This window comes from Acomys minous, assembly GCF_964271855.1.
Source record: "Acomys minous genome assembly, chromosome: 10".
Lineage (NCBI taxonomy): Eukaryota > Metazoa > Chordata > Mammalia > Rodentia > Muridae > Acomys > Acomys minous.
In genome coordinates this window covers 64,342,889-64,355,417 of record NC_140491.1, presented here as the reverse complement: position 1 = coordinate 64,355,417, position 12,529 = coordinate 64,342,889, and the positions used below count along the sequence as shown (strand labels likewise).

At 54.6% G+C, this 12,529-nt stretch overlaps 1 protein-coding gene across 8 annotated transcripts in view; it reads right to left on the bottom strand.

The window, feature by feature from the left end:
* Positions 1–1,118: 1,118 nt before the first annotated feature.
* The window catches only part of CACNA1B (calcium voltage-gated channel subunit alpha1 B), a 181,045-nt gene continuing 169,634 nt past the window's right edge, over positions 1,119–12,529 (bottom strand). For 6 of the 8 annotated variants that reach the window (XM_084798800.1, XM_084798804.1, XM_084798801.1 and 3 more), the window contains 5 exons: positions 8,051–8,186; positions 7,666–7,782; positions 4,929–5,133; positions 4,440–4,687; positions 1,119–4,100 (listed from right to left, as the gene is read on the bottom strand). In XM_084798800.1, coding sequence (XP_084654926.1) covers positions 3,570–4,100; positions 4,440–4,687; positions 4,929–5,133; positions 7,666–7,782; positions 8,051–8,186 — 1,237 coding nt within the window. In that variant the 3' untranslated portion in view covers positions 1,119–3,569. The remainder of the gene's footprint in view (positions 4,101–4,439; positions 4,688–4,928; positions 5,134–7,665; positions 7,783–8,050; positions 8,187–12,529) is intronic. The other 2 variants (XR_014782550.1, XR_014782551.1) reach the window with 2 other exon arrangements.

The following is a 12,529-nucleotide window of genomic DNA, read 5'->3' as shown; positions in this document are numbered from 1 at the left end:
CACTCTTTGTCCTTTCTCACTTAGCAATGATGCCCACAGCTCCCACTCCACATTCTCTTGTTCTAGATTTAAAAGTCAGATCACCATGGCACACACAGCAGTGGTATTGTGCCCCTTTCTCTTTTGGTAAAATCTGCTCCAAGGTATCAAACAACATCCCCACTGTATTTGTCTCTTAACACTAACATTAGTGGAAAGTCAGAAGAGAAAAGAGCCAAGGAATCAACTCCAGTTTCTGCATTTGACCACTCTGACCACTGGGAGAATAGGGAGGGGTGTAAGGTCCATACACCAATGAACACATGGCACCCAAGGGCTGGTCACAGACAGACCAGAAACAGCATTGCGGACACTCTAATAAGTGTAGTCTTTGAGCTGGAAGGACTTGGCCTGGGACTGGTGCCTTTTTAGGCTCTTGACTTTTAACAAAGTAAATGACAGCATCACAGCAGCCCCTGTCAGGACCTGCAGCTCAGAAGTGAATCTCCTCCGCAGGCTCAGGAGCTGCAGAGCCTTGATTTACCCATTCACACTGGGCACTGGTGTAAGATTCTGGGTAAGTGCAATCTTTCCTGCCTACCCAGCTCTCACTGTAGTGTCTTCTAGGAACTATGGGGCACCAACACCCTCCTGCAAAGGATTCTAGGCAATATTGCTCTGCATGACCTGAACAACTCTCACCTTGGCATCTGCAGGGCCCCAAGGAATGCCCACCCCAATTGCCAAACCACACCTCACTCCTGCATTTAACCCAGTGCTCACAAGCACACTGCTGAAGTTCTCAACTCTTTTTGAGCCTTCCTGGCAGGGTACCCTCTCCAGCGACGCACCGAGACACTGTTCTCAGGTATCACCCAGCAGAACCCTGGGTTATGATTATGATTTTGTTTTTTTTGGTTGTTTTTATTTAATCCAAGGACTTTGCTTTATACAAAAAGTCATTGTAGAAACAAGAGCAGAATCCAAAGTTTGGTTTGTAAATATTATTCAGGCAGCAAACTAGTCAAAGGACTTGTTTTTTGAAGTAGATCCCATTTGTGTTGCGTGATTGGATCTCTCTCTCTCTCTCTCTCTCTCTCTCTCTCTCTCTCTCTCTCTCAACACTGTTAAATATAAAGTTTTGCAACAAACCTTCAATTTATATCAAATATAATTAAAAATTAACAAATGAATACATTGTATCAAAAAGTACGAAGATATACATTTCATGCACATACTTGTATAATGTATATATGTATATATTTTACATGCACACATAACTTGTTCAAACTACAGCCACTGCTTGACAGATTCCGGATGCAGACAGCTGGTTGTTGCATTTCAAATTTGGCAACTCACTATGAAATTTCAAGGGGGAACAGACAACGGCTTGAGAAGAGACAGTACAGAAACGCACCCAAAGTCAGGAAACAAGACTTCACATCTCCTTGCCCTGCCGGTGATTTTCATGTACACCAGTGCTTGGAAGAACAGCCAGCTACACTAATGTGGGAGAAATAGGATTCCCAACCCAGGACTTTCAGGAGCAGGTGTAGTTCCACACAGGATGTACACATTGGACACTCAAGGGAACAAGGGCTGGGGCTGGGACAGAGAGCACAACGGTATGGAAATGCACATCCTTCAATGTCGCAACATAGGTGCAGTCACATGCGCGGTCCAGGGGCCCTGTTTAACTTTACCCTACTGGAATAAAATACTCTGTTATCTTTAAAGTGTTGGGGTATTGTGCCTTCATATAAGGAGATTCTACAAAAGGTTTGGTCACAATCATGCTGAAACCCTAGACCAAGTGGTAGTCTTGTGTTTTGTTTCTAGTAATGTGTCTTTTGTTGCATAGCCCTATGGTTGACAATAGCCACTCGCTAAACACACCTACACACACACACACACACACCTGTATCTCCTTTGATGCACACCTGTGCACGCACCCACGCGTGTGCACATGCACAGACACACACACCCACATCTCCTTTGATGCACAGCTATGCATGCACTCACACACGTGCACACACACACACACACACACACACACACACACACACACACACACACACGGCTTCTGTGAGAAACATGGAGTAGAAACCAACAACCACCCAGAAGTCATCACAAGTTTCAAAACACGGAGAACACACCGAGGCGGCGCGCCTGGCTGTTTATGCGCAGCCCTTCTTTAGAGGCCCCCAGCCACCTGTGCACACTGAACGCCTTCCTGAGTATGGGTTTTCCCTTTGCAAAGAAGCCGTGAGGTCTGTGTGCCTGCCCCATCTTCAGACCTGGGCCAGGGACCTAACTAGGCTTTAGGCATCAGCCTCATTCCAAGAGCCACGCCCTCCCTGCCAGTGGGGGCGCCTTCCCCTTCCCCTAGTCCTGTCTCCTTTACCAGCACTTTTGCCCTCTTCAGCATTTGGTGAAAACTAATTTTTTTTTAACACAACAGAGATCATATCCTACTTGGCAGGCATCCCGTCCCTGAGAATCAGATTTAAAAAGACTGAAAATGCCTCATGCAAGCACACACTCTGCTCCTCTGGCTTCTTTAGAAGCCATCCCTCAGTGAGGGGAGTGCGGGCACAGCAGCTGCCTCTCTGACATGCTGCTGGACAGACAGCAGTAGCAGCGTTCCCCAGGACAGCAGCTGCAGTGCTGCTCTGAGCAGTTCTCTTCCAATCCACTCGACAGTCCCTGAGGCCTCGCCTCATACATGACGCTCAGAGCCAGAGATCAGGCACTTGGTTGAGCAGAGGAGCCAGGGTCATCGGGGATGTCCCGGGCAGGGCAGAAGCCACACAGGAACATCGCATACAAGTCACAGAAACTATGCAAAATGCAGACCTTCCTACATGTTGATTTTTTCTTAAAGTTCCTTGAACATTTCCTTCCCTGTTTTGTTCTGTTTTATTTTTTTTCTAAATCAACTATATAGAAATGACAAACAGTGAAAGTGTTGTGACTGAAAACCAGAATCAATAGCATAGACGCCCTCCAGAGTTGGTCCCTATCATGGTGACAGCACAGGTGAAAGGCGGGGCCTTGAGTGCATTTCTACACACATGTGCTGTTTGACTCCAAGACCATTAATAGACAGGAGATTAGTGATGCGGGCAGGTGCTGCCAGGCCGCAGCTAGGCTGGCGCCTTTCCTTGCTTTCAGCTGCACCCTATCCCCCAGGCCACACATTCGGACAAACAATACTCTCCATGAGACTCAGACCTCCTCAGAAAGCCCAAGGGACCCACCCTGGATGCTGGAGGCCTTGACCTAGGATTTGGATTTGCTGGGTCCATCTCAACTCAGCTACCTCCTGCTTAGGATCCAACATCTGGAATGGAACCCAGGAAGGCAGTACACAGGAGGCTAGAGAGAACCAGATCCCTCTAAGAAAGGGCTTTATTAGTCTATCCAGTGTAAAAGGGAGAGAGGGAGAAAAGCAGGAGCCTCCACCACAGAGGCCACGATGTGAGGACCCTCCTCCCGGGGCTGTGACCCCACAGCCCAGAGCGGATGATAAAACTCATCAACTGGAACCCGCACCCACGGAGCTGGTGCACGGGGTGGTCGTGGCGCAGCTAACACCAGTGGTCCTGGTCTGGGTGGTGGTAGCTGTGCCGCGCCCGGACGCCGGTGCTGAGTCCCAAAGTGCAGTGGTAGCCATTGGGCACGCGGCGGAGAGGGTGAGATTGGGAGGTGAGGGAGGACACGTAGGAAGTCCTTGAGGATCGGCCAGAGTTGGTGGCCACTGCCTCTTCAAAAGTAAGTGTATCCTCAGGCAGGGTGTGGGCAGAGGCCTCACTGTCCAGACGCTGCCCCAGGTAAGGGTCAGAGCCAATGCGAGAGCCAGCAGCTAGAGGCTGGCTCAGGGGCTCTTTCTGCAGCAGGGCGTTGTGTTCAGAAAGGCCGCGGCTGAGTCGGCCGGGGGAGAAGGCTGGGACGCCACTCTGACCCCCAGCAAAGTGGACAGGTGAGGAATTGGCGGTCTTGTAGGTGACGCTGGGACGTGGAGTCAGGGGAGTCTGGGGGAGCTGCCTCCGCCCACCTCGGCCCGGGGTGCTAGCACCAGATGTTGACATCAAGGGGCTCCCATTAACGGAACCACTGCCCTACATGAAAAAGGAAACAGCAAGTAAAAACAAAAGTCACATTAGACAACACAGCACGCAGACAGTATAGGCATCGTAGGGAAGGGATGCAGGGAGGATGCTATGGAAACGAAGGGGAAGCAGGAGCGAGGGACACACTAACTACAAGTCCGCAGTCAGAGAGGAAAATAAGAAGAGCGATTAGAAGAAAGTGCCGCTGGTTTCGGGAGTACCGACCTAAATGATCAGGTGACACAGTGGCTAGAAAGGCAGGTATGGGGTGGCAGGGGACAGAGGGCACTCAAAGATCTGCGGAAAAGCAAAGTTGGAATGCTGAACCATACTGCCCTGTTTGGGTACCTGTGGGTGGGGTCCTGGCTCTAGTGCCGCAGTTGGAGATGTGGGGTGACTACTGAGGGAGGGCTTGGGTTGCGGGGGCTCCCGGCTTCCAAAGCGGTCACAGGAATAGAAGCGCTGCTTCTCCGAAGAGGAGGACGAGGGCTGCCTCCGCTCCTGGGACCGGCCTCGCTCCTGCCTACGCTCCCGGCGGCAGCCGGTGGGCGCTTCTCCTTGAGGCATGCCAGATCCTGCAGCAGTGCTCGGCGGCGCTGGCAAAGAAGGAGAGAGGTTGGCTCAGCTGACCAGGGCAGGGCAGAAACCTCTGGCTCCCGACCTACAGACTCAACACCTGAGGTAGCCCATGGCCCTGCCTAGTCCCCAGAACTGGGACTCACACCCCTTTCTGCTGTGGGAACCTTCTGGGACCATATGGATACCAAGGACTGCTGGACCCTATCCCAAATCAGGCCATATCGATTCATAAGGCTCCCGGGATGCTGTAACACTCACCACCTTCTGTGTCAACAGACAGGCTGGGCCCCTTTTCCAGGGACCTCTGCTTTTTCTCTCTGCGCCGGTGGCAGCGGTGATGGTGGTGATGTGACGTCTGGCTAGGAGGAGGCCGGTCCAGGACGGTGTTGCAAAGCTGAGTGCCATGGGGGCGTGGAGCCAGTGTGGAGATAGAGCGCTTCATGGGGCTGGCCTCAGGGGCAGGCTGCAGGCAAAGGACAAGGGATGAGGAGGCGCTTGGCCTGAGCTGGCAGAGGATGAGAGAGCAGGGGGTACACGGCTAGGGAGAGGGGCTCAGTGAAAATAATGGTAGTGGACTTCCAAGGCGGCTTCTTCCTCATCCTCCTGACCTGAGAGACAAAAGCCTGGCAGCTTAAAACAAAGACCTTATGAGCTTTTTTCCCCCCTCTCCCACCAGCCGGCCTCCTGGCTGATAGACTAGCTCAACAGGCCAGATCAGGATCTAATTACACAACAGTTGTAGGCTGATCAACCAGCTTCAAACAGATTAACCGTAAATTAGAGAAGGAAAACTCTTCAGAGATTAAAAACAACAACAAACAAACAAAATCTTCAGCCATCAAAGAGACTGGGCTTCTCAGTCTCCCGAGCCCCACTCTGCTTTCCAGACCGTCTTTCTCTCCGTGTCTGAGACCTGTGAATGTCTCCTCGCCCCATACACTTCTCATCAGCTACAGATTCTGTCTGCTGCTGTCTGTGGTGTTTGGAGATTTCTCCACTACTGCCTGTGTGTGTGTATTAGTAAACAGGAAGTGATACAGCCACACCAAAAGGCACCCCCCAAAACATGTCACTGCTAGCCACAAGAATTCAGGTCGTCTAAGCCACGTGTGCACCTTCTGCGTGTTCATGTGCACCTCCCACACTCGAGCTAGGCCGACTTATAAAGGGAATCCCTCCCATCCCCCTGCCCTTCTCCCTCATGTGTCTCCAGAGTCGGCCTCTGTACACCTCTGTATTCCTTTCCCTATTAAAACCTCTCCTGTGGATCTGCCACATGGCGTGACTTCTATTTTTGCTGCGTACATCCTAATAGTGTCTGTGAGGTTTTTCCCCTATCTTCTAGTTCTTTTTTTCCTTTTTAAGATTTATTTATTATGTGTAGAGTGTTCCACCTGCATTGACCCCTGCACTCCAGAAGAGGGCACCAGATCTCAGTATGGATGGTTGTGAGCTACCACGTGGTTGCTAGGAATTGAACTCAGGACCTTTGGAAGAGCAGGCAGTGCTCTTAACACCTGAGCCACCTTTCCCGGCCCCTTCTAATTCTTTAATTGGCAGAGAAAATGAACCTGAAGAAGACACAGTCCAGCGAGAAGGAGCAGGTCTGTGGGTGAGGCATCCCTCCAGACAGGCTGGCTGGAAGCTGGGCTGTTAGCGTGGGTCCTGCCAGGACATGGGTTGCTTGTTTGATGAAGGAATCCTAGTGTGATTCACATCTTTTGGTCCGTCCGGAAGACTGACTCCTATGTTGTCCCATTCCCACCCCAACCATGACATACGAAATCAGGACCTACGGAAAGAAAGTGCTATGGAGCTTAGGCACAGCTACCTGAGTGTTAAACACGAGACGGAAGTACCTCAGCCTGTGACACCACAGGGTGGGGTCATAGGACGGAAGAAGAGGAAACAGCAAGGCGGAAGGAAAGAAGAAGAGGGTGGAGCGCGCTGTTGGCTACAGCCATGTAGAGACATGTGAAGGGAAGGGATGTCCCGTGGGGAGGAGAGAAGGGTAAAAATAAAGAGCGCGTGAAATATATCCATGACCTCATGAGGTCCCATTTATTAATTATTGACCTTAGAGCCTGGGCTGTTGGTGTTCTGTACAGGAAGTTATCTCCTGTGCCAATGAGTTCTAGGCTTTTCCCCACTTTTCTTCTAACAGACTTAGTGCCTCTGGTTTTTTGTAAGGCAGAAGACACCATCAACAGAACAAAGCGACAGCCTACAGACTGGGAAAAGATCTTAACCAACCCTACATCTGACAAAGAGCTAATATCCAATATGTATAAAACTCAAGAAATTAAATACCACCAAACCCAATTAAGAAATGGGGCTCAGAACTAAACAGAGAATTCTCAACAGATGAATATCGAATGGCTGAGAAACATTTAAAGAAATGCTCAGTGTCCTTAGTCATCAGAGAAATGAAAATCAAAACAACTCTGAGATTCCATCTTATACCCATCAGAATGGCTAAGATCAAAAACTCAAATGACAGCACATGCTGGCAAGGATGTGGAGAAAGGGGAACACTCCTCCATTGCTGGTGGGAGTGCAAACTAGTACAACCACTTTGGAAATCAATCTGATGCTTTCTCAGAAAACTGGGAATAGGGCTTCCTCAAGACTGAGCTATTCCACTCCTTGGAATATACCCAGAAGATGCTCCACCACACAACAAGGACATATGCTCAACCATGTTCATGGCAGCCTTGTTTGTAATAGCCAGAAACTGGTAACAGCCTAAATGTCCCTCAGTCGAAGAATGGATAAAGAAACTGGTGCATTTACACTGTGGAATACTACTCAGCTATTAAAAACAAGGAAATCCTGAAATTTGCAGACAAATGGATGGAACTAGAAATGATCATCCTGAGTGAGGTAACCCAGATCCAGGTGCCACCTGCTTCTCTCTACCCCAGCCTCCTCATCAAGCACCGGCCTCTGTCTGCACACCATCCTCTCCACAGCCCGGGCCCTTCCGAGACGATACCTGTGTTTCCGCCGCCAGGCGCGGCATAGAGGCAGCTCGGCCTTGGCTCTCCAGCCCTGGCTGGGGTTCCCCTTCAGGTCCTCTCAACGTCATGTTCTGCATCTGGACGTCCACAGCCTAGAGGACAGCGGCCTCCTAAGTTACACATCATGGAGCTACCTGGTCCCTCTGACCGCTATCTCACCCCAATCCCCGCCCCAAACCCTCCAACTCCCACAACACTCGACCCCACCCTCGGCTCATCTCCCCATCTCACACGTTCTCACCCCGACTCACACGCCCCCATCACACATGCTCCCCATCACACATGCTCCCCATCACACATGCTCCCGATATGTCTTACACTGTGTCCCTATCTCATACAATCCCTCCAGGGAGGACTCACCAGTGTTCCCTGCTGCCCCACGGGGATCTCTGCAGAATGGCCACGTTCTAGAGGTGCTCTGGCCTCATAAAGTGCATCCTGGGTCCTCTGCGTGCCCCAGGACAGCGACTCCTTGATGCCGCTTTCCTGGGTTTGTCTGGAGAAAAAGAAAATGTTCTGCAGGGTTAGAGACCTGTGGTCCGCAGCACACTACTAACGCGGGGATCTCCACCAGCCACAGATGTGGCAGTAAGGACCTGTCTCCTTCCCCCTGACCTCCCAGCCATCCAGGCACAGGAGCTCCAGCATGGCCCAAACCAAGACACATCACAGAGCATGCACTCAACATGGCTCCAAGCTAAACAGTACTCTCAGAGCTGAGGACTTGAAACACTTATTCCGAGGAAAGCCAGCCCCATCACTCACTGGTATGGGGGCAATCAGAGAGTTCTTCTATGACGCGGGCATCAAGCCTCCGCCACAAGCAGTGGTGGGAGGGGCACGGTTACAAAGTGGTGAATAGTAAACAGCCAACAGGTAAAGAAACTCCTGGACCCTTCCGGGGCCTCTCTCATCCAGAGTTTCTTGCTGGGAGCTCTTCCACCATGAAGGGCCTGCTGACTGTCCTGTCCGCTTCCTAATTATCAGACTATATATGCCCTCTGCTCACCACCTGCCCTCCCCTCACTGCCTGCTCCTCCCTTCACTGCCGGCCCCCCTCACCTCACCTCTCCTCACCTCACCACCTGCTCCTCACCTCACCACCTGCTCCTCACCTCACCTGCTCCTCACCTCACCTGCTCCTCACCTCACCTGCTCCTCACCTCACCTGCTCCTCACCTCACCACCTGCTCCTCACCTCACCTGCTCCTCACCTCACCTGCTCCTCACCTCACCTGCTCCTCACCTCACCACCTGCTCCTCACCTCACCTGCTCCTCACCTCACCACCTGCTCCTCACCTCACCTGCTCCTCACCTCACCACCTGCTCCTCACCTCACCACCTGCTCCTCACCTTACCACCTGACCCTCACCTCACCGCCTGCTCCTCACCTCACCTGCTCCTCACCTCACCACCTGCTCCTCACCTCACCTGCTCCTCACCTCACCTGCTCCTCACCTCACCTGCTCCTCACCTCACCACCTGCTCCTCACCTCACCACCTGCTCCTCACCTCACCTGCTCCTCACCTCACCATCTGCTCCTCACCTCACCTGCTCCTCACCTCACCTGCTCCTCACCTCACCATCTGCTCCTCACCTCACCTGCTCCTCACCTCACCTGCTCCTCACCTCACCTGCTCCTCACCTCACCACCTGCTCCTCACCTCACCACCTGCTCCTCACCTCACCACCTGCTCCTCACCTCACCTGCTCCTCACCTCACCTGCTCCTCACCTCACCACCTGCTCCTCACCTCACCACCTGCTCCTCACCTCACCACCTGCTCCTCACCTCACCATCTGCTCCTCACCTCACCATCTGCTCCTCACCTCACCTGCTCCTCACCTCACCATCTGCTCCTCACCTCACCTGCTCCTCACCTCACCTGCTCCTCACCTCACCTGCTCCTCACCTCACCTGCTCCTCACCTCACCTGCTCCTCACCTCACCACCTGCTCCTCACCTCACCTGCTCCTCACCTCACCACCTGCTCCTCACCTCACCTGCTCCTCACCTCACCACCTGCTCCTCACCTCACCTGCTCCTCACCTCACCTGCTCCTCACCTCACCTGCCCCTCACCTCACCACCTGCTCCTCACCTCACCACCTGCTCCTCACCGCCTGCTCCTCACCTCACCTGCTCCTCACCTCACCGCCTGCTCCTCACCTCACCTGCTCCTCACCTCACCACCTGCTCCTCACCTCACCTGCTCCTCACCTCACCACCTGCTCCTCACCTCACCACCTGCTCCTCACCTCACCTGCTCCTCACCTCACCACCTGCTCCTCACCTCACCACCTGACCCTCACCTCACCTGCTCCTCACCTCACCTGCTCCTCACCTCACCTGCTCCTCACCTCACCTGCTCCTCACCTCACCTGCTCCTCACCTCACCACCTGCTCCTCACCTCACCGCCTGCTCCTCACCTCACCACCTGCTCCTCACCTCACCTGCTCCTCACCTCACCACCTGCTCCTCACCTCACCTGCTCCTCACCTCACCACCTGCTCCTCACCTCACCGCCTGCTCCTCACCTCACCTGCTCCTCACCTCACCGCCTGCTCCTCACCTCACCTGCTCCTCACCTCACCTGCTCCTCACCTCACCTGCTCCTCACCTCACCACCTGACCCTCACCTCACCGCCTGCTCCTCACCTCACCTGCTCCTCACCTCACCACCTGCTCCTCACCTCACCTGCTCCTCATCTCACCTGCTCCTCACCTCACCTGCTCCTCACCTCACCACCTGCTCCTCACCTCACCACCTGCTCCTCACCTCACCTGCTCCTCACCTCACCATCTGCTCCTCACCTCACCTGCTCCTCACCTCACCTGCTCCTCACCTCACCATCTGCTCCTCACCTCGCCTGCTCCTCACCTCACCTGCTCCTCACCTCACCTGCCCCTCACCTCACCACCTGCTCCTCACCTCACCACCTGCTCCTCACCGCCTGCTCCTCACCTCACCTACTCCTCACCTCACCTGCCCCTCACCTCACCTGCTCCTCACCTCACCACCTGCTCCTCACCTCACCTGCTCCTCACCTCACCACCTGCTCCTCACCTCACCTGCTCCTCACCTCACCACCTGCTCCTCACCTCACCTGCTCCTCACCTCACCTGCTCCTCACCTCACCTGCTCCTCACCTCACCACCTGCTCCTCACCTCACCACCTGCTCCTCACCTCACCACCTGCTCCTCACCTCACCACCTGCTCCTCACCTCACCTGCTCCTCACCTCACCTGCTCCTCATCTCACCTGCTCCTCACCTCACCACCTGCTCCTCACCTCACCTGCTCCTCACCTCACCACCTGCTCCTCACCTCACCTGCTCCTCACCTCACCTGCTCCTCATCTCACCTGCTCCTCACCTCACCACCTGCTCCTCACCTCACCTGCTCCTCACCTCACCTGCTCCTCACCTCACCACCTGACCCTCACCTCACCTGCTCCTCACCTCACCTGCTCCTCACCTCACCTGCTCCTCACCTCACCTGCTCCTCACCTCACCTGCTCCTCACCTCACCACCTGACCCTCACCTCACCTGCTCCTCACCTCACCTGCTCCTCACCTCACCATCTGCTCCTCACCTCACCTGCTCCTCACCTCACCTGCTCCTCACCTCACCTGCTCCTCACCTCACCTGCTCCTCACCTCACCTGCTCCTCACCTCACCACCTGCTCCTCACCTCACCTGCTCCTCACCTCACCACCTGCTCCTCACCTCACCTGCTCCTCACCTCACCACCTGCTCCTCACCTCACCTGCTCCTCACCTCACCTGCTCCTCACCTCACCTGCCCCTCACCTCACCACCTGCTCCTCACCTCACCACCTGCTCCTCACCGCCTGCTCCTCACCTCACCTGCTCCTCACCTCACCACCTGCTCCTCACCTCACCTGCTCCTCACCTCACCACCTGCTCCTCACCTCACCACCTGCTCCTCACCTCACCTGCTCCTCACCTCACCATCTGCTCCTCACCTCGCCTGCTTCTCACCTCACCTGCTCCTCACCTCACCTGCCCCTCACCTCACCACCTGCTCCTCACCTCACCACCTGCTCCTCACCGCCTGCTCCTCACCTCACCTGCTCCTCACCTCACCTACTCCTCACCTCACCATCTGCTCCTCACCTCACCTGCTCCTCACCTCACCTGCTCCTCACCTCACCTGCCCCTCACCTCACCTGCTCCTCACCTCACCACCTGCTCCTCACCTCACCTGCTCCTCACCTCACCACCTGCTCCTCACCTCACCTGCTCCTCACCTCACCACCTGCTCCTCACCTCACCTGCTCCTCACCTCACCTGCTCCTCACCTCACCTGCTCCTCACCTCACCACCTGCTCCTCACCTCACCACCTGCTCCTCACCTCACCACCTGCTCCTCACCTCACCACCTGCTCCTCACCTCACCTGCTCCTCACCTCACCACCTGCTCCTCACCTCACCTGCTCCTCATCTCACCTGCTCCTCACCTCACCACCTGCTCCTCACCTCACCTGCTCCTCACCTCACCACCTGCTCCTCACCTCACCTGCTCCTCACCTCACCTGCTCCTCATCTCACCTGCTCCTCACCTCACCACCTGCTCCTCACCTCACCTGCTCCTCACCTCACCTGCTCCTCACCTCACCACCTGACCCTCACCTCACCTGCTCCTCACCTCACCTGCTCCTCACCTCACCTGCTCCTCACCTCACCACCTGACCCTCACCTCACCTGCTCCTCACCTCACCTGCTCCTCACCTCACCTGCTCCTCACCTCACCTGCTCCTCACCTCACCTGCTCCTCACCTCACCACCTGACCCTCACCTCACCTGCTCCTCA